Raw genomic sequence first — 21,570 nt, forward strand, 5'->3', positions numbered from 1 at the left:
CTTTGCATGACTGCATATTTGTGTGTATCTGTGTGTGTACAGTGTGTGCGTGTGTGTGTGTCTAATGGTGTGTGTGCATGTGTCGACTTATGTGTGTGTGTGTGTGGAGTAGCTCTCTGGGGATGTCCTCAGCTCCGTGCGTCTGGCCTGAGGGCAGTGTGAGTGGCGGGCATGTTGTGTGGTCCCAAGCACGGCGGAATGACAAACTCGCTCTCAGATTCCTACTGCCCACTGATGGTCACATAAACTCTGTTTGTGTGTCTGACGACAGCCACATAACATTATGGATGTTTGAATCTGTCACTGTGCAACCGCACCTTTGTTCATGTCCTTAATTCTGTAGTGTGTGTGTGTGTGTGTGTGTTGTCCTTTAGCTAATGAAGCAGGAGAGACGCCATTGGATATCGCCCGGCGACTCAAACACACTCAGTGTGAGGAGCTGGTGAGTGCCGTGTGCCATCTCTGTTCTCTCTCTCTCACACACACACACACACACACACACACACACACACACACACACACACACACACACACACACACACGCACAACTCTGTCCCTCTTTTGAAGCCCAGCTAGCTAGCTGTTTACTGATTTCCTTTTCTTTTTTCATGCTCAAAACAGCACAGCATTTGTTTATTAATGCAAACTCTCTTTCCAGTCTCGAAACTTTTGAATGTTTAAAGTTAAGAACTGACAGGCTGGCATATCTTTTTTGATTACACCAAAAGCAGCTCTCTCTATAGAATTTGCCCCAGAACAAGGCATGCTTGCCTCAATACACTCCTCGTGTATATTTCAGTCAAAAGACTCTTTCTTCTCTTCTATAGGACATTTTCATAAATATTTGTATAAATGTCAGTGGTGCACTAAGCAGGCATGTGTGTAAACAGAACCTTTGTAGAGCACTGTTGACCTGTTAGGCTGGTGCAGTGAGGCGTAGAGATACGGGGGTGATGAGAGACTCTGGGTTGAATCCATGAGTGGGTGGTGACTAACTGGAACCACATCAGCAGACGTGCTGACAGGTGTTGGATTATGCGCGCTGCACATGTGTGTGGGAGTCACTTCGATTGGCTCACCGGACTGTGTCAAAGCGATGAAAAATGTGCTCCTCGCGTTAGCCAACGTGGTGAAGAAGACGCCTCCAGTGATGTGCTGTTGTGCTTGTAATGATGTGTAAATGCCGTGAGAGCTGCATGGTATTCCTCTGTCTCAGTGTGGGCTTGTCTCCGTGCAGCTAAACCAGGCGCTGGCGGGGAAGTTTAACGCTCACGTGCACGTGGAGTACGAGTGGCGCCTTCAGCACGAGGACCTCGACGAGAGCGATGAGGACCTGGATGAAAAGGTGTGGAAAGAAAACAATATAAGACATATCAAATTATATATAAGACTATAAGAAAACAATATAAGACATATCAAATTATATATAAGACTATAAGAAAACAATATAAGACATATGAAATTATATATAAAACTATAAGAAAACAATATAAGACATATCAAATTATATATAAGACTACTGTACAAGAAAACAATATAAGACTTATTAAATTATATTTAAGACTATAAGAAAACAATATAAGACTTATCAAATTATATATAAGACTATAAGAAAACAATATAAGACGTATCAAGAAAATGAATAGAATGAATAGATACAGATATGCTCACGTTGCCATCAGACTGTCATCATCTGTTGACATTTGACTTCATTTGCTTCCACAGCCCAGCCCCCACCGTCGAGATGAGCGTCCGGTCAGCTGCTACACGCCGGGCTCTGCCCTGCAGCCCAGTCCAGCCTCGTTGGCGCGGGATGCCGCCAGCCTGGTCAAGGATAAGCAGCGCGTGGGCTTCGTGCCCAACCTGGTCAACAACGAGACCTATGGCACCATCCTTAACACCAACCCCGTCCCACCGGGCTCAGCGGGCATCCCCATCACCACCGCACCCCCCCTGCCCCCACGGAACATAGGTACGACCTGAGGGCAGATCACTGGAGCTCTGCTGATATTGTATTCCTTTGGAGCCAGTGTACTGATAAAGTGTGTGCTTTTGCCATGTTGTGTTTAATAATGGGCTGAAACTCTATAGATATAGGATAGAAGAGAGGTGGGAAAAGAGAAATGTCTACAGTGACGTCAACTGTAGAGTTATTGAAATAATTTGATACTTTTAACACTAAAAATGTACACTAATTTAAATTTCAAGCATCAATATGAGTTTGTTTGTTGAGTTTGAGTACGACCCTATACTGGTGGGGCGGAGTGGCGTGGCGTTTGTTGACCTTGTCCTTTTTGAAAAGCGTAACATTTAGTGACGTTTGCGCTGCCCGTACCCACAAGAATCCCTCCCAATAATGGAGTTTCTAATCTGTCCTGTCTAATTAAAGCGCCAATCCCCGAGTGGCTCCCGCCTCCTCGCGCCCTGCACCCGCTGCCCTGCCTCCGCTGCCCTACTTGTGGCCCTGAGGTCGGCGGTGGGAGCAGGGCGCCTGCTGGAGTCACATGGACGCCACGGTGGCTGGTGTGAAAATGCTGCCCCAGCGCTTGGCTTGGCGTCACTCTTGCCTTTTTATAAAGGCATCCTATGCAGGTATATCACCTGAATATATAACAGCTTGGAAGTCCGTAAACTAACACACACGAGAAACGCACGCCTTCCACAGCCCTAGGCAAGGCCTCTATGGAGAACCAGCCTTGCAACTTGCTCTCCCCCGACCCAGAGAATCACAAACCACTTGATAGCAGTTGTGCAATAACCTTCTATTTATATGAAATGGTGGTCTATTACCCTCTCAGCAGTCATGGCTCTTCAATTATTATATTTGCCAGTCTGTAAACAAATCCACATGTAACACTCCCAGGGGGAAGGGTGTGAGCCATGAGTGGCATTTACGACCGTTGCGTAAAATACAAATTATTGTTATTACAAGTATTGCTCTTTTATGTCAAAATAAAAGCCAGTCAGGGAGACAACCCTGTTTCGCAGCCTGGGCTCAAGCATAGGGCTCTTTTCTTAACCTGTATCATCACAGGTTGTTTTATTAGCAACTGAGCTAGAGACACCAGATTTCTTTGCTAATGGTAATGGTAGTTTGATGAGTATTTACAATACAGTATGATCCATTACCTGTGACCCATCACAAAATGTGTTGATATCCATTGTAGTAGCTTAAAAATGATTGTAAAGGCAGGAATTTACGTTTTACCATCTAAGGCCATTCTGACATAATCACAGCTCAGCCGAACAATCTGTCTTGCCTCTGGTGCAGTATTTTCTTACAAAACCCTTTCAGCAGACACTCTTTTCAATCTTTTTTCTAATCTTTTGTCAGGGATCTTTTTGTCCTTTCCAAACTAACACACACTGGATTAGGCCCCAGGCTCTTTTTTGAGGAGATTCTCCCGCTAACAGCGTCAAGGGCTCGGAGGAAATGATTTAAGAATAAAGCAGGGCCGCTCCCGAGTTCCCATTAAGCACCGTCCTCCTCGCAACGGCTAATGGAATTAGGGCTGGAATGGGCTGGAGCGCTGTGGAGCGTCGTGCCGCGCTCGCTTGGAGACATTCCAAGATTCCTGGGAGGACCGAGCAGACCCACACAGTCTTCAATAGTGTAGTGTAGTGCAGTGCAGGGGGCCCTGCTGCATAGCTTAGCTACACTCTCTATTGATCCTGTAAAGAAGCTGAGGGTTTCAGCAGTATTCAAGACCTCCTCCCCCCACTCTTTCCATCTCTAAATCTTTATCTTTGCCTCTTTTCTTTCTCACCTTCCCTTTCACCATCACTCTCTCTCTCTTTTATCTGACGTCCACTATGTCTTGTCTTTTTCTGCCTCAGTGCTATCTTATCCTCGTGGCAGGGCTCTCTGATATCTAGACTGAGATGTGCTACTTCTTTCAGGTTGTTGTATTGATCACTCACACTCTCTCTCTCTCTCTCTCTCTCTCTCTCTCTCTCTCTCTCTCTCTCTCTCTCTCTCTCTCTCTCTCTCTTTTTTTTTCTCTCTCTCTCTCTCTTTTTTCTCTCTCTCTCTCTCTCTTCCTCTCCCCCACTAGGGCAGCTAGCTGTGATGGGTGGGCTGGGGCAGACAAGCTCGTCGGGGTGGAAGCCAGGTGGCTCCAAAGACCTGTCAGGCCGGCAGAGGTCCTCCTCTGACCCCCCAAACATGCACCCTCCGGCGCCCCCCATGCGCATCAACTCCACCACCAGTGAGTTTTTTTTCTCTCTCTCTCTCTCTCTCTCTCTCTCTCTCTCTCTCTCTCTCTCTCTTTTCTCTTCTCTTCTCCTTTCACCCTCTTTTGTTCCCTTTTTTCTATTCTTTCCTCTCTTACTTGCTCCTATTGGTCAGTTCATGCTGGTCCAGCCCAGATTAGTGCATATTGATGGAGGAGGGGAGCAGGCTGAGTGGATGCTGTGCTGTTTATCTGACCTGCTCATTAAAGGTCATGTCTGTAGGGATGGATGGATGCATGGGGAGGATGCGCTAACTGACCTTTTAAAGGGGGCAGATGAAGAGTAGCATTTTGTGGTAAGCTCATCCACTGTCCTGTTTTGCAGTCGTGGGGCCCAACGCCTCTGCTCCCATGGCTAAGACGGTCAGCGTGATGGAGGCTATGAACCCACAGCCAAAGACGGGACAGGGTATGAACCGAGGACCAGCATCTGGGTAAACACGAACACGCCACGTACACGACACGTACACGTACACACACAGATTTGTATACAGATTTAAAAATATGTACTATGCACACACACACATACCCATATTAAAAACAAGAACAACTCCACCCATATGCATATAAACATACACAGTCTCATCCAGGCAAACATCGTATTCCTGACCTCAATTCCTAATGTAAGAGAAATCTTTCTGGTGCTAGCGGCTGTTTTCCTAGCACTGGTTTAAAATTGTGAGTTGTTTTCCCCACTCTCCCTGTATGAGGGCAAGGAGAAAGGGTGGCTTTCTTTGTTGAAGTCCAGCCATCCTCAGCACGTTATTTCAGTGCGCTGGCGAGTGCTAAGGTGACTCCAGCGGTAATGGAGTGCGCTGGAGGGGAAAAGGGCCGGCAGGGCTGCTGGTGTGCCAGGCTATTAATTCCGCTTTCATTTCAGTCATACGTACAAAGCATGTACACACACACACACACACGCAACCACATACAGTATATGCATGCGTAAGTATACAACACGCTCATGCATGCATGCACACACACGCACACACACACGCACACACACACACACGCAAGCACATACAGTATATGCATGTGTAAGTATACAACACGCTCATGCATGCACGCACACGCGCACACACACACGCACACACGCACACACGCACACACGCACACACGCACACACGCACACACGCACACACACACGCTATGCCAGACCAAGGGACTAAAGGCATAGCCAAGAACACAAAGCATGTGCTGATGGTATTCCTCAGTGTAAGCCACTGACCGCAGCTCCCTCAGGTCCAGAGGCATTCAGTGGGGGGTGGCAGAGTGAGGGGAGTGGCTTTGTGGACCGCTGTGGTCACATGAATGCATCCTCAAGCACCCACGGCCCAAAATAAAGCACTCTATTCATTTGCCTTTCAGCATGGACAAGTTCAACAAAGGACCCCCAGTTCACTCCGGCTCCATTGAGAGACCAGGTAGATGTCAGAGAAACATGTTCAACTGTAAGTGCACCACCATCATCACCACCACCACCACCACCTTCTCCATGCCCTCCTAAGCATAACAAAACATCCACATCCGTTGTTATTTCTTGGAGGGCTTTCCCTGTAGACCACAGAGCCCCACCTCAGTTGGGACCTACGGGAAGGGGGGGGGGCTAGAGAGGGGCAGGGAAATGACTGTGTTTTCACTCGGATGTCATTTCCTGTGTTTTCCCGCGCAGCTAAAGAAGCTCCTGGCCCCCAGAACACTATCAGCCAATCGCTTCCCCCGGCTCCGGTGCCGCGGAAACCAGGGTTCTCGGTAAGTGGCGGCGCAGTTGGGTGACGTGGTTCCTCCACCATCTGCACTCCACGGGGCTGTAATATTGAAACTGTTTGCACCCAGTTCAATGAGCTGCATTATTAGGCTGGAGGAAATGAGCTAACTCATTTGATTTTCCTTTCACCGTCAACTGTGCCATGCACCTGTTCAACACACAGCTTATGTGTGTGTGAAGTGCCTTTCCTGTACAATTTCAGTTCAATTGAGGCCTGTATTCATATACTGTAGAGGCATGTATATCTGTACGCAAATATATCTGTGAGCAATATTTTTTTGCTCTCCACCTTTTTGCAATCATTTATTAATTGAATATTTTGTTTATTTTACAAATAAGGAACAACAAAGAACTAGAAGGCACATATGACTACAAAAATAAATAGTTAAGATAAACAGCAGTAATAGCAGCAGTATCGTTAGTAATAACAATAGCTCTTATATTACAACCACCACCATATCACAGTAATTATACTATTGGTTTGTAGATCTAATGCCTATCTAATACATTATCATACAGACATACGTGACACATGTATAAAAATACACTTATTTTTCATCAGGTCCCTTACCACAGGTTTAGAAAATCAAGGACCATGCAGTCTGCATTCATAAACTATGCTTGATTTTATATATCTATGGCAAGGGACCTGATAAAACCCATGAATACAGCAATGATAATTATATTCCAACCCTCAATATACATACTACAGCCATTATCATTGTGTTCTCCTCTGCTCAAGGCCATCTTAAATCTCAGGTACAAGCACATGTGCAGCTGATATGCTGCTAGTGTGACTGAGCTGTGTTCTTGGAATGACCTGTGAGATAAAAAATAAATAGATCAAAAAGATAAAAAGATCAAATAAATAGCACATGCAAATTGGGAGCTTTGCTGCAGACAGTTTGTCTGGCGGAGCCTAAAGGCTGTACATGGGATTTCCTAGAGACCAGAGAGATGAGTGTGCCCTCTGCAGAGAAATATGTGGACCTCTCCTCACCAATCACCCCTCTCCCTCTCTCTCTCTCTCTCTCTCTCTCTCTCTCTCTCTCTTTCTTCTTTCTTTTTCTCTCTCACTCACTCACACACACACTCACAGAAACAGAGGCCGAAGCGAGTGAAGGCTCTGTACAACTGCGTGGCAGATAACCCAGACGAGCTGACCTTCACCGAGGGCGAGGTGATCGTGGTGGATGGGGAGGAGGACCAGGAGTGGTGGGTGAGTAGAGATCAGGAGACCGACACAGAGCGACACCGATGGGCTCTCCCAGGCTGCTCCAAGCCAGTCCACTCCACAGACAGACCCTACATAGGCAATCAGCCAGTCATCTATCAGTGTCTGTGTCTGACATACCATAGCACAGTGTATAGTGGGGGGAGGTGAAGTTGATTGTGTGTGTGTGTGTGCGTGTGTGTGTGTGTGTGTGTGTGTGTGTGCGTGCCTGTGTAGTGGTGGGAGATGAGGAGGATTGTGTTTGGTGTGTGTGTGTGTGTGTGTGTGTGCGCGCGCATGCGTAATGGTGGGAGGTGAGGATGATTGTGTGTGTGTGTGTGTGTGCGTGCGTGCATGCATAGGTAGTGGTGGGAGGTGAGGATGATTTGTGTTTGGTGTGTGTGTGTGTGTGTATGTGTGTGCGCATGCGTAGTGGTGGGAGGTGACGATGATTGCGTTTGGTAATGATCTCTGTGAGGCGTCCAGTGTGAGGTTGGCTGCGTGGGAGCGAGGGGACAGCGAGGGTCGACACGTGCTCACAGCGATGACTTCATTATGGGCCGCTGGCCCACTCGCCTTCCTTCCTCTCTCCTCTTTCCTCTCCCCTCTCCCCTCTTCCCTCTTCCCTCTTCCCTCTCTCCTCTCCTCTCTCCTCTCCCCTCTTCCCTCTCTCCTCTCTCCTCTCCCCTCTTCCCTCTCTCCTCTGTGGGCATTTTTCAATGTTGTTGCTGTGTGAATGCAGACCAGCTGTGTTCTCCTTTCTCTCCCTCTCTCTCTCCCTCTCTCTCTTTCTCTCTCTCTCTCTCTCTCTCTCCCTCTCTCTGTCCCCTCCCTCCTCTTTCTTCCACACATTAGCTACATTTTCTACTCTCATCTTCTGTGGTATTTCCACATGACTTCACTTACGTGCACAAAAGCCTGTTTTTTGCCTCACCTCACGGCCATGGATGCCGTTGTTTTGGGCGGTAAACTTTTTTTGGGCCAATTGTTTAATCTGACAAAGGTTTTCTATTTTTCTAACAGCACATTGTCTAGATATTTAACCAAAGATGTTTAGCAACCAAAAAAAGCTCTTGTAACAGTAGAATAAAAAAGTTCCTTGACGAAATAAAAGAACACAATGACCCTGATCTGAAATAGGAGGCGGCTAGCTCAGCTTTTACCAGTCTACAACAGAACATTCTGGAAGATATATTGCTGTATGCCATAGAAAAAAATCATTGTGTCTGTATGTCGAGGACACACAAGTAGATGAGTGGCAATGAAGCAGTTGACTTATGATGTCATTTCCTGTCTTCCATCTTGCAGCTGGGCCACATAGAAGGAGAGCCAATGAGGAGGGGCGCGTTTCCTGTCACCTTCGTGTTCTTCATATCGGACTGACAGGCGGGGATCACAGGCGCTGAGCAACGCTGAAGAGCGTCTGCTGAGAAGTGTCTGTCGAGGTCTTCCTCTCCACAGTCTTCATCATTATCATCATCATCATCGTTGCCGGTGCCTGTGCTGATACTCCCCAAGCCCAACAGTGTGACTTACAGCAACTAGTGACATGACGACGCACACTCCCCTTACTGGGAATGTCATCATCATCATCATCATCATAATCATCATCAACGTCATCGTCATCTCTACAACAAGCTCTCAGCACTCCTGGGAGCATGTTTTTAAATATTGTTTTGGTCCTTGTTTTTCTCCTTTTCTTCCAGCTGTGGTGAAAAACAGGAAAAAGAAGGAAAAAAAAGATTGTAGTCTGTGACTTTAGCAATAAATGCACTTTTGACTTATTTATCCTAACTGAAACGAGGAAGAATGTTAACATTATGAAGAGGTGTTCAGATCAGAATTTGTACAGAAAGTTTTCCTAAAAGTGGACAGTGGAAACTATTGTAAAATATTTTTTATCAGTTGGAATCTCTCTTACTAAATATCTCTATAAATATCTGTGTGAAATGTTACAGTAGACCTGTTTGCTAACATTCCATATCTGGCATGTTTTTTTTTTTTTTTTGTATTACTGACGTTACGGAATTGCTGATGAAGCCGGTGGGTGTGTGGGACTCTGCAGCGTCATGTTGTGTTTCCTATATGGTGCTAACCCAGGGATGTGCCAACAGGCCTCTCCAGAGGGGGCGCGGCACGGCTCGGCTCGGCTGTCCCCATTTCCAAGCAACCCTCAGTGAGGCGGAGGGTATAAATAGGACCTTCTCTGATCACACCTGGGAGGGCATAGGCTGCTGCACTGTGTGTGTGTGCGTGTGCGCACGAGTGAAAACAAACGTGTGTACGAGTGAGAATGAGAGTGTGTCTATATTAGAGAGAAAAGTGTGTTTCTGACAGAACTTGAGAGATGTGGAAACGTGTGTGTGTGTGTCTGTGCAACAGTGAGAGAGACCGATGCAGATAGCTAAAGGGGGTGGGGCGGGGGTAAATCGTAAATATGTATTTTTTAAGGGGGGGGGGGGGGGGGGTGACAAAATTGGGCCAGAATGAGCCAATCTAATTGGGTTGGTCTCAATGTTCCAATGACTTCAGTGGACAGTATGGATAGTCCAGGAGCGCCCGAATCCATCATCTGACGATGAGCATGACTGCAACTGGACCACCCAGGCTACGAAGTGCTTTATCTCTGCCTCTAACACACAGCAACAAGGGGAGAACTGGTTGTGTTGTTATTTACAATCTCCTCCTCTCCATTTATAGACCTCATTTCCATGCTTAGCAGCATTGGCAGTATAAAAAAAAAAGGTCTGACAGCCCCGCAATGGCACATTTCTGTTATCTATTAACGTCACACTTCGAGTTCTGTCACATCACCCCATGTGGTCGTAAGGTCTTCATCACGCAGCCCGGGTTCCTTTTGGACCGCACCTCTGAAGAATCAGCTTGTGCCTCGAACCCCTTCTCATCCAGTCTGCATGTTTTGAGTTTTATTTGTAATCTACAAAGGAAAAGACTTTCCTGCCATGTCGTATAATAAGCGTATAGTCTTCCACATTCTCCTCACTGTCTTCCCCATCTCTCCCCCGCGTTCACTTTTTATTCTTTCATGCAATCATCACACCCACCTTCTACTGCCAGAGTAGACGTCTCGTCATCATGGAAAAGCGTTAACAGAGCATTTTATATGAAGAACTTGATTTGGTTGCAGAGCAACTCCTATAGAATGTGTATTAAAAAAATATATATGTATACGGTTTAATTAACTGACATTGTAGCATAGATGGAATTTTGACTATGACCTACAGTGAACTGTAATTTGTGGCTGAGGGGGGTGGATGTATGGTGTGACGACACACCCCAGCACATCTCATTGGAAAAAAAGGACTGGAATTGTAAATATAAATGTATACTTTTTGTGCATATTTAAATGTGAACAGAACTACATGTCATGGCTCTAGGTCTAGAGTGGTGACTAGGATGCCACGCAATCCTGTGTGTGTGTGTGTAGGCCTCCAGTGTACACTTTAACAAAGTCAAACAAGCTACATTATACCATTCACTTCTATATAGTGTGGATCACTGCATCGATTCTTAATATATTGTACAAATAAATGGGAAACTGGAACTGAAACCAAGTGACAAAGTGGTGTGCAAGTTGTCTTCTTTCCATCACATTAGAACAATATATTCAAATATTTTCTAAGAACCCAATGCAGATGAGTATCTACAAAATAGACATGAAAGTAAGAGTATATATAAATTTTATCAAGGGGACTGGTTCTTGGAAATGAAAGTTGTTCTGTTCTGAGAAAATTAAGCTCTAGTGCCCTCTGGTGGTGATTATCTCAAGAAATACTGGCCATATATACATCACACAGCTGTAGATGCTGAGACATCAAGGTTACACAAATGGCTCCCTGCAACCTGTTGGGTCAGTCGTAAATCACTACAACATAAACCTGTAAGCACTGAGAGCCCTCAATCTTTCACAGCTGACTAAGAGCCTGGAGATACACTACCACTGGAGCTCAAGAGCCATGATTCAAGAGGACACAGCCATCAAACAAACCCACTTACTGAGACGAGCCGTTAAAATTCCATTCGTTTTATTGTACCGTATCACTGATCCAATCCCACCTGGATCACAAACCTGGGGAAGGTTGGGGTTCGAACACTGGGGTGTGGTTGCGGTGATTTTCCACCATGATAAGGGAAGGGGGAGAGGAGATGGATTTACAGCATCTGTGGTGACAGAGTCCTTGTGCTTCGCTTTGTCGTAGTGACCTTGCGATGTACCACGCGATTCTGCCACTGGTCATCACAGCCATAGCCCTTTCTGCCCAGGTAGCAATCGCACGCTTGAGGTTTGAGGCATATTTACATTAAATAGATTAAGTTACGCTGCAATCATATAACCTGCTGGTGGTGGTCAGGCAGTGTTGGGTCACAGCATGCAGGGTTAAGTGAAACGGGGGGACTTTGTTAACTTGGTAAACATTCGGGGCCAGGGCTCACTCGTGCCAGCTGGCTTTTTCCACAGACGTGCAAAGTTCAAGGGTCAATGGTCGTGCATGGTGCACAAATCCCTGTGGACAGGCCTCAGGACTTCTCGGAGGTCAGCACACAGTCAAAAGATGCAGACAGCACCTTGCAAATGGCCTGTGCTTGCTCCTGGGGAATAAAGATGGAGTTACAAAAATGTGGGATACCGTTGCAGAATTTGAAAGCAGCTTAACATGTTTTGATTTATCACACACACACACACACAAACACAGCTAAAAAAAACTTTTAGATCTTGATATTAAGTTTGAATATTAGCATTAAGGCAACAGTGAGCATAGCAGATTCAAATTGCAGTTTAGAACTACAAATATGAATGTGGCTAAATGTCAGCTTCACTTTGGCCCATAACAAAATTTGACTCCTTTGAGCCCTATAAGGTTTGAAGAAGTTCACAGAACATTGTTGCACAACACGATTTCCTACTGGGTCTGCCTGCAGGGCTTCGTCATGGAAACTGCCCATCTGGCACAGCTCTGACTGGTCAAATATCTACTAGCCCGCTGTTGCCTAGGTGCCCACTTACCGCACTGCTGCACTGGTACACCCAGATGCTGCACTCCTGCTGCTTGGCATCGGTGGTCTTCAGTGCCAGCAGGTTCTTGCCCGCTCCCAGGCCGTCATCATAGCACAGCATCCGCACTATCAGGTAGAGTGGGTGTCGGTGCAGCACGTCCTACAGACAGGGTGGACAAAACACGATCAATGAAATCACTTCTACACTGCAACATGTTCAGTTTCACTATCTGAATTCTATTGACTCCATAATGACCGTACTGACCTAGAGGTTTAACACTAAACCTTACTCGCCTGTACAATAAATGTGACCATGGAGAAGACTGTGGCGCTTAGATGAGTTGCCAGAGTGTAACATTCTGTGCCAAGACAGATGTGTTTCTACCTTTGCAAGATGCAAGATCTCCCAATTCCACTTGTATGCTGACTGAAAGCATGATGGCACATTTTGCACCATCTGAGAGAAGACGTGAATTGCCATCTAGCTTCAGCACTGCGCAGTCCAGGTGATGGAGCATATTGCTCATTTGCAAATATCATGTGTGTGTATCTGAAAATGGTGAGCAGACGAAATTCTGATAGGAGAGAAAAACTCTTAGGAAGATGCATTCTGTTATGGGGTAGAGCAGTGGTTCTCAAACTTTTTCTGTCATTCCCCACTTTGGAGGTGGGGAATTTTCAAGCCCCACCTGACCCCATCACCCCGGCAAAATGGTAACATTAAAATATTATTTTCGCATTTTGGTTCCATGTTACATTTCCCGACCATCTAGGTCCTCTGGATCTGATGATGTTTCAATTCATGTCAGTATGTTAATGAATCCTATGCTTGTGTGTGGCTACTTTGTTTTGAAACTATTATCTTCCTTGTCAAAAAAGAAAAGCATTAATAAAAAGATAGATACAAAATACAAATGTCCTCCTGTTCATCGCGCCCCACCTGTCATGTCTCAATTCCCCACTAGTGGGGCCCGCCCCACATTTTGAGAACTACTGGTGTAGAATAAGTGACGTGTGTATGTAGTAAGAGAAGGCTAAAGAGACTCACACACTGATCCAGTGAGGCCACCTTGACTCCATACTTGGACACACCTAAGACCATCTCCTCACCTCCAGGAACAAATGGCAGCTTTCCATCTTGCTGTTAACATAGAGATTCCAATCTTAACCGACATGAACTGACACAGAGATATAGCGCACTATAATGTGTCACGTAATATGATGAGACATTTACAGAAAGGTAGGTAGCTGCAAAATTGTTCTTAAATGTCCTGTCATCACATCAATAAGTACAATAATCTGGTTGATTTATAACGAATTTCCCCATTCACCTGAGCAGCATCAATGTAATTGATGAGGTCCAGAGGTTCCTGTAGAGTTTTACTCATGTCAAAGTGCAGCTTCTCAATCGCTCCCACATACTTAACTCTGAACTCCGCACAGGTCTCGGTGGCACTGTTGCCTGCTGTGTAGAAGCAAAAATAAGGGTCAAATGGTCACCTACAAATGTGTCATTATTGTGTCAGGCCATTAGGCTACAATATCACAGAACTGCAACAAACCTGAGCTTTTGGTAGAGTCTGTGTCAAGACTTGCAACAGTGCTAGATCTGGAAAGACCTCCTAAGCTGGAGTCTACAGACTGAGGCAAAACACAGAAAAAGAGTGAAAGAGATTTTGTAAGAAGAGGACTAGCCTGCGTGTCACTTTTTGGAGGAGTTGCAAGTTTGACGTTTGAGTTTCTTACCTTACTCTTGGTACTGATCTCACTGCTTTGGGAGCTACTGCTGCTGTGACGCGTTTTGCCCTTTCGAAACATTTCACCATGACGACAGTAACCCCAGCTGCTCAACCATCTAGTAAGTGACTTCTGAAGGTCTAGAAGACAGTTTACAATAGACACTGACTGACACAACAGACCAAACACATGTTCACGCGTTTGTCAAACACATCACGCTGGGGAAAATAAGCATGCAAACATGCAAATAGGTGCAAGATGCGGCACGGAAACCGGACAAACACTGTGGTCAACTGCGCAGAAAACCTCGCCTCTATATCAGTTGCGTATAGCCAATTATCCACAAAGCCTGGTGGTGCAATACCTATACCTCTGCAGTGAAAATAGTTTCACGCAAACTTCTGATGAACAAACCATTCCTCTAATAATTAAAACAATCTTTATGCATTTCAATAATGCAACGTTTTGAACTATGGACTATGAACTAACACTAACATACTCTACATAAAACGTTTCAAAACTTTGTATAACTTGCTGTGAGACCTGCAGGACTAGTCTCGCACACGTGCACAGGAATTAGACTTCGCGCCTTACACGTTGTGTAAACTTGTAAACTCGAGCTCAATGAAGGACCATTGTCCAGAGCCAGTAAATTATTCCCCAGTGCAAGTAACGGAAACCCCGTTGCTAGGATAAACACTACAGCACACCACCCCACCCCACCCACACCCGAATCCCGCATTTCAACTACCACTTATTTCGTGTTTCGTCCACTCGAATGTACACCATTTCCTTCAAAAACACCCAAGGGGAGCCGGATAAGCAATAATGCGGGGCATACCTCTGTTGTGAACTTGATCTGTGCCACTTAAATGTTATACTGGGGGTGTAATTTCATCAAAGCAGCCGTCCTTACTTCTCTCTGTTTTGGCGAAAGTCGCGTTGACACTTCACTTCCTTTGGAGCTCCACCCTACCCAACTTAAAGGGAAAGCACATCTAAACACAAGATCGAACAACAACTATGGGACAGAGAGGGTTAAAGCGGAGCTAGTAATCAAGGATCTTTGTATGGGATTTTTAATTTAACAAGTGCCTACCAATATCAACATGTCTAACAATCTTCCGGTAGTAATATAAACAGTTAAATGTGTTTCAATGCGGCAGCAATAGTATTATAAAACACCCACTGGTGAACAACATTAGCTAAGAACTACTCCCACAGGATGCGTAAAGAAACAATGTTGCCACTGTTGAATTCACGTTACACAAAGTTTCATGCACGAAGACGTTACAGTTGTTACACTGTAGGCTAATAATTGTCTTAGGCTACTCCAATAGTTCCACCACCACCCAACAGAGGGCACAACTCAATATTGTGGTCTACTCTCGTACATCAGTAATTTCGATGGTATAGAAGTGATTGTGTGACAGTAGACCCATGCTGTAGAGTAGACCAATGATGTCCAAAATAAAGCACATCGTTTGGCCTCAGGTCATTCTTTTTGGAGACTCTATTACACAAGTAAGTGACTTAGACACTGGACATCCTTAAATAAATCTGTTTATTATGGATTAAGAAGAGACAAGTGTTTTCCTTCTTACAGTTTTCATTCCAAACAAATGGATGGGGTGCTGAAATCACAGATAAACTTGCCAGGTGAATGATAGCCTATTAAACTTAAGTGAGGTTGCTGGGACTACTGTACTATATTTTGGATTGTAACAAACATGTTTTGTTTTGTTTGCAACATTACATTTGTTTTGGTAATTGTAATTCGTTTTAGGAAATGCGACGTGGTGAACAGAGGCTTGTCAGGTTACAACACTAGATGGGCTAAGATTGTCCTTCCACGCCTCATAACCTCGGCAATATCCTCACATATCGCCGCTGTTACTGTCTTTTTTGGAGCCAATGACTGCGCTTTAGAAGGCAAGACCGATTAAACAGTGATAAATACATCGTGTAATCATCTATTTCAGTCATGCCTAGCCTACCTAATTCAGAAGTTATTTGTATTCGTCCATTTTTTGCTCGCAGATAAGAACCCACAGCAGCATATCCCCTTAAAGGAATACTCTGAGAATCTGATGGAGATTGCCCAGTATTTGGCCTCTGTTGGCGTGCCCAAAGAGAAGGTCATTTTCATCACCCCACCTCCACTTCACGAGGCTGACTGGAAGAAGCAGTGTGTCCTGAAAGGTCCTCCCCAACTCATGGAAATGTCTCATTAGTTAAAGTCTGTTCCTTCCATTCCATGTCTTATTTCATTTCACTGTCTATAGGTTGTTCCCTGAATCGTACTAACGCGGGCGCTGGACAGTATGCACAGGCTTGTGTGAAGTCCGCTGGTCAGTGTGGAGCTGAGGTACTTGACCTCTGGACCCTAATGCAAAAAGATGGCCAGGTGAGAGAGAATATTAAAGCAACACCAAAGAGTTTTTTGTACCTTAAAATAATGTTTCCAAAAATGTTTCCGTGGTTCATCAACTCGTAACAGGGTGAACGGCACTTCTGCATTCGCTTCGCGGCCCTCTATCGGCTATAACCGCACTATGTAAGTTTGCCAGATCTGGTAGCGGATCTGTAGTTCGATGGAATGAGACATAAGAAACTACAAATTTGACTTGCATGATGTCGCAATACATCATAGCCTACTTTCATAAAAATCATGCAACAAATTCTACCTTGTGTATGGACATAATTATTTACAAAGCCGTTGAATAAACAAAGCGTGCGTGCGACAGAGGAAAAGTTATTTGGTGCTGCTTTAAGCACGTAACACCCTATACCACACACAACTCTGAAATGTGTAGGCCTACATCTCATGTGCTGTGCATGAAAGCATTGATCTATTCATAGTGTTTCTCAGTTATTTGTTGCGGTAACTGTGGCAGAGGCGTTGAGTGATGCCTTTGAAGATCTCTATAATCTCTTTTAGCACTATTATATCTGCGTTTCATCTGTGCTTCAACATAAATTAGAACCGAGAGCTCAGACCAAGCTCTGTCACAAGCCACCAACTTGTGTGTTTAACCCCTGCCTGATTGATTCGTCTTTGATAGGGGCCAAAGTATGACAACTTAATCTCTCTAGCCTCAGACATACAGCTTACAGTGGAGTGACAAGTGTAGGTAGATTGCTATTCCTAATACTACATGACTTTGTTTCTGTATCATAAAAATGGAAATAGCCTAATACATTAAATAAAAGATTGTTGGTGTGGAGACCTACGAACATAATAATAATAATAATAAAGCTTTATTTGTATAGCACCTTTCATACACAGAATGCAGCTCAAAGTGCTTTACATTTGAAGCATGTAACACAATAATAGTCAGTCATTATCAATCACTTTTCTTTGCTGTTTATGATATACTCAGCAACATATCAAAAATATAGAAAATGACGTCATAAGACTGGCAGCCTTAACCCTCTTACCCCCCACAAGCACGCCATATGGCAACTGTGGCAAGGAAAAACTCCCATATTCCAGGAAGAAACCTTGAGCAGAACCTGACTTAATAGGGGGAGCCCATCTGCTTTTGGCTGGCTGCGCCCTCCAATAGTAGCAGATGTAGAATAATCTGAAAATGTAGTCTACAGGATAAGATGAGTTAACTAAAAGCTTTCCTGTACAGGTATGTTTTCAGATCTTTTTTAAAAATATTTACTGAACTCGCCTGCTTGATGTACAGAGGCAGGGTGTTCCATAGTTTGGGGGCATAATGGATAAACGCAGCTTCTCCACTTTGTTTGTGGAGCACTTTGGGTACGATTAAAAGATTAGAATTGGATGATCTAAGTTTCCTTTGTGGTTGATAAGATATTAAAAGCTCAGAGATATATGAAGGTGCTATGCCATTCAGAGCTTTGTAAGTAATTAACATAACCTTAAAATCAATTCTATAGGAAATAGGGAGCCAGTGCAGTTCAGCCAACACAGGGGTGATGTGTTCTCTCTTCTTAGTCTTAGTTAAAAGTCTAGCCGCAGAGTTCTGTATGAGTGCCAATTTCTTTAGATGTTTTTTGGGAAGACCAGTGAAAAGTGCATTGCAGTAGTCTAACCTGCTAGTGATAAAGGCGTGAATTAGTTTTTCTGCATCTTGTTGAGTTAAAAAGGGCCGCACTTTGGCAATGTTTCTCAAGTGGAAATAGGCTGTCTGAGTAACTTTACTGATATGGGGCTTAAAACTTAACTCTGCATCTAAGATGACACCGAGGCTTGTTACTTTTGGTTTGACCTGGTGTGCCAAGTTCCCCAGATTACTAAGAATAATATCTCGCTTTAGTTTTGGTCCAACCAGAAGTACCTCTGTTTTGTCATCATTTAGTTTCAAAAAGTTTTTGCTCATCCACTGATTAATGGAGGTTAGGCATGCAGTGAGGGAGCAAAGGCCATCTGGGTTAGTTGGCTCCACAGAAAGATACAATTGGGTATCATCTGCGTAGCTGTGGAAGTTTACATTATGTTGACTTATGACGTTTCCCAATGGAAGCATATATAGAGAAAATAGCAGGGGACCAAGGCAGCTCCCCTGGGCCACACCAAAAGGCAAGTCTTGTTTTTCAGATACATGATCTCCTAGACTGATATAAAAATCTCTGCCAGTAATGTAGGTTTGAAACCAGTTTAGAGCATTATCAGAGAGACCCACCCACTTCGCAAGGCGGTGAATTAGGATGCTATGATCAATGGTGTCAAATGCCGCACTCAAATCCAGAAGAATAAGGATTGAGACTTTGTTTGAGTCGGTAGCTAGTCTGAGATCATTGACTATTTTTACTAGAGCCGTTTCTGTGCTATGATTTGATCTAAAACCTGATTGGAATTTTTCAAGGATACTGTTTTCGTTGAGGAAGGTATTTAACTGATTACAAACAACTTTTTCAAGTACTTTGCTCAAAAACGATAGATTTGATATAGGCCTGTAGTTGCTCAGATTGGTATGGTCAAGATTTGACTTTTTAAGTAAAGGTTTCACAACAGCGGTTTTAAAAGCAGTTGGAAATATACCTGTTTCTAATGAGGTATTTATTACCTTGAGAAAAAAGGGAGCTAAGCCATCATATACTTTTTTGAGGAATGTAGTAGGGATTGGATCTAAAACACATGTTGAGGAGCCGGTTTGAGTTATAATTTTATCAAGCTCAGATTGAGTAATAGTGCTAAAGGACCTTAATTTTGGGGGGCTGTTTTTGGGTGTACTATCAAACATATTACTTGTGTTACCAATAGCCTCCCTTATAGAAATGACTTTGTTTTTGAAGAAGTCTGCAAATTCTGCGCATCTTAGAGAGGATGCCTGACTGAGTGTATCAAAAGGTGTTTGATGCAATAGCCTATCAATGGTAGAGAACAACACCCTAGAGTTTCCACTGTTTTCAGCAATTACCTTAGAGAAGTGGTTCCTCCTCTCATTCCGAATAGCTCTATTATAATTTGCAATTTTTTCTTTTAGAATGGCACGGTGAACCTGTAACTTAGTTTTTCTCCATGTTCTCTCAGCTTTCCTACATGATCTTTTTAGATCATGGATATTTTCGTTCATCCAAGGTGTCAGTTTGCTACAGGGCCTTTTTTTAGTCTTTAAGGGTGCCACTCTGTCAAGCAGAGCGCCTAATTCACGATTGAGAGCCTCTACCATTTGATCAATGGGATGATGTAAAATATCTAAATTTATGGAGTCTATAAGAGCTATGAACTGCTGTTCTGCTCTAATGTCCAAGAGTCGCGATTTGATTGCAATTTCGGGATGAATTTTTGGAGTATGTAGTACAATATTAAAAGATACACAATGATGATCAGACATATTTATATCATTTACTGATAAGTCTGTGACTTCTATCCCTCTGGAAATGACTAGATCGAGGGTGTTGCCAAGGTTGTGGGTGGGTCCTGTAACATGCTGCTTTAGCTCTAAACTGTCCAACACATTAAGGAACTTACTGGCTTTAGCATCAGTTATCTTATTGACATGAATATTGAAGTCGCCATTTACAATTATCCGATCATAGCTAGTGATGATGAGCGACATAAGTTCAGAAAACTGGTCGAGAAAGCCAGTCCATAGTTTAGGAGGGCGGTATAAGGTTAATAGAAGTACAGCTGGGTCAGCCTTCAGAGTGAGGGCAATATACTCAAAGGAAGCGAATTCGCCAAAGTTGACTCGTGCGCAACTATATTTGTTTGAGAGAATGGAGGCAATTCCACCACCTCGTTTGCCTTGTCTAATTGAGTGGAAGAAATTATAATTTGGGGGACAAGTCTCAACAAGAACAGCTTCGCTGTCTGAAGTCAGCCAGGTTTCAACAAGAAACAGAAAATCCAATTTTTTTTCACTAATAAAATCATTGATTGCAAAGGTTTTGGTAGTAAGTGCACCTATATTTAGTAAACCCATGTTAGCTGAAAATGCCTCTGGCTTTTGAGGAATATGCTGAGGTATGGAAAGAATATTTGTTAGGTTTCTAGTTTTAAATTTGTCTTTTCTTTTTACTATACGTTGGGTAGAAATCAACGTTGGAATAGAACTATGAGCATAAGTCATGCTATTGCATGACACAGCTTGATCTATGGTAGTAGTATTGTATGTTACCCTGCAGAAAACATTCTCAGACTCATCCACATGTATAATGCCATTCGAATCAATACCTGGGGGGCGTGAATCTGTAATATTTTCTACAGAATGTCAATGTCTCAGTGTGGACGCTATGTTGTCAGAGAGTAGCCTGGCTCCATGTTGGTTTGGGTGGAGACCATCACGCTTCAGCATACTGGGCCTCTCCCAGAACATGTCATACACAGGATTATTACATACTCGATTTGAATCTAAACTACCCACTGCCATGTATTACTATATTAGCCAAAGATTCAGTTACTCACACCTTAAGGCCAACATACTTAATGTAAACGAATGACCTCTGCAGGACTTCTCGGTGTACCTCTCTGATGGCTTGCATCTCTCGGAGAAGGGGAATCAGTTTGTAGCTCAACACCTGTGGAGACACCTGGAGAGCCGGGTCAATCATCTGCCTTTCATATTGCCTTACTGGGGAGACTTGGATCCCAAAAGCCCAGAGAGTAGTCTGCTGTCTGACTGCCCACAGGGAGACCCTTCTGCCACAGGGGGGCAGCACTGAGCGCTAGCACACAAAGCTGAACAGCTTGGCCAGCACCTGACGTTTAACTTTATGAAAAGACATCTGTTTGTCTTAGCACTGATTTGTGTTTTATGGATGTTTGTAATAGGGCAGTGATAAGTGCAAAATAGAGTTCTTCATTGTCAAAAACAAACTTGAAGAGTTCAGATGCAAAACCCTCTAAATCCATCTGACCACTTTTCTTTTAAATGAGCATTTAAATTCAGGCTCCTATAGGTTTTTGCCTATAAATCGATATTTCAGACCAGGAAGAGAGTGGTATTTAGTTGATTTAGAAGTTAAATTATTTGATTAGCGTATACTATGTGTGGAGAGCATCCCCTCACCATCTTTATCTAATTTTTGACATAGGTGGCATTTAGAGGCTTTTGCATCTGAACCCTTCACTTGTAGTGTTGAGTACCTCAAAGTAATATGAGGTGGTTAAATAAATGTATTTGTTT

At 43.9% G+C, this 21,570-nt stretch overlaps 3 protein-coding genes across 7 annotated transcripts in view; 2 read left to right on the forward strand and 1 right to left on the reverse strand.

The window, feature by feature from the left end:
- asap2a (ArfGAP with SH3 domain, ankyrin repeat and PH domain 2a) overlaps positions 1–21,570 on the forward strand; it is a 71,431-nt gene that overhangs the window by 44,247 nt on the left and 5,614 nt on the right. For 2 of the 3 annotated variants that reach the window (XM_042073259.1, XM_042073260.1), the window contains 9 exons: positions 375–442; positions 1,238–1,345; positions 1,726–1,972; positions 4,056–4,208; positions 4,558–4,666; positions 5,598–5,680; positions 5,902–5,981; positions 7,097–7,216; positions 8,519–9,577. In XM_042073259.1, coding sequence (XP_041929193.1) covers positions 375–442; positions 1,238–1,345; positions 1,726–1,972; positions 4,056–4,208; positions 4,558–4,666; positions 5,598–5,680; positions 5,902–5,981; positions 7,097–7,216; positions 8,519–8,593 — 1,043 coding nt within the window. In that variant the 3' untranslated portion in view covers positions 8,594–9,577. The remainder of the gene's footprint in view (positions 1–374; positions 443–1,237; positions 1,346–1,725; positions 1,973–4,055; positions 4,209–4,557; positions 4,667–5,597; positions 5,681–5,901; positions 5,982–7,096; positions 7,217–8,518; positions 9,578–21,570) is intronic. The other variant, XM_042073261.1, reaches the window with a different exon arrangement.
- Positions 11,240–20,999, reverse strand: itgb1bp1 (integrin beta 1 binding protein 1). 3 transcript variants are annotated; one of them, XM_042073270.1, is made up of 8 exons: positions 20,868–20,885; positions 14,805–14,943; positions 13,973–14,103; positions 13,789–13,867; positions 13,558–13,691; positions 13,275–13,367; positions 12,237–12,386; positions 11,240–11,821 (listed from the first exon to the last, which is right to left on the reverse strand). In XM_042073270.1, the coding sequence occupies exons 3-8, from the start codon at positions 14,042–14,044 to the stop codon at positions 11,750–11,752; spliced, it is 600 nt and encodes a 199-aa protein (XP_041929204.1). In that variant the 5' UTR covers positions 14,045–14,103; positions 14,805–14,943; positions 20,868–20,885; the 3' UTR covers positions 11,240–11,749. The 3 variants fall into 3 exon arrangements, with proteins under 3 accessions (XP_041929204.1, XP_041929205.1, XP_041929203.1); XM_042073271.1 differs by lacking the exon at positions 14,805–14,943 and having other exon boundaries at positions 20,868–20,999; XM_042073269.1 differs by lacking the exons at positions 14,805–14,943; positions 20,868–20,885 and adding an exon at positions 14,495–14,795 and having other exon boundaries at positions 13,558–13,688.
- iah1 (isoamyl acetate hydrolyzing esterase 1 (putative)) lies at positions 15,373–21,387 on the forward strand. Its single transcript, XM_042073272.1, has 6 exons — positions 15,373–15,487; positions 15,570–15,622; positions 15,750–15,895; positions 16,004–16,165; positions 16,249–16,370; positions 20,894–21,387. Exons 1-6 carry the CDS (start codon positions 15,422–15,424, stop codon positions 21,104–21,106), a joined length of 762 nt encoding a protein of 253 aa, XP_041929206.1. The 5' UTR covers positions 15,373–15,421; the 3' UTR covers positions 21,107–21,387.

Source organism: Alosa sapidissima, chromosome 19 (assembly GCF_018492685.1).
Source record: "Alosa sapidissima isolate fAloSap1 chromosome 19, fAloSap1.pri, whole genome shotgun sequence".
Taxonomy (NCBI): domain Eukaryota; kingdom Metazoa; phylum Chordata; class Actinopteri; order Clupeiformes; family Clupeidae; genus Alosa; species Alosa sapidissima.

Coding starts and splice junctions, on each gene's coding strand:
- itgb1bp1 (XM_042073269.1), bottom strand. CDS start 14,705: ATGCGGGATTCGGGTGTGGGTGGGGTGGGGTGGTGTGCTGTAGTGTTT. Junction 13,868..13,972: donor AGATCAGTACCAAGAGTAAG/GTAAGAAACTCA, acceptor GTTTTGCCTCAG/TCTGTAGACTCCAGCTTAGG. Junction 13,368..13,557: donor ATTACATTGATGCTGCTCAG/GTGAATGGGGAA, acceptor CTATGTTAACAG/CAAGATGGAAAGCTGCCATT.
- iah1 (XM_042073272.1), top strand. CDS start 15,422: ATGATGTCCAAAATAAAGCACATCGTTTGGCCTCAGGTCATTCTTTTT. Junction 15,488..15,569: donor TTGGAGACTCTATTACACAA/GTAAGTGACTTA, acceptor TCCTTCTTACAG/TTTTCATTCCAAACAAATGG. Junction 16,166..16,248: donor GAAGCAGTGTGTCCTGAAAG/GTCCTCCCCAAC, acceptor CACTGTCTATAG/GTTGTTCCCTGAATCGTACT.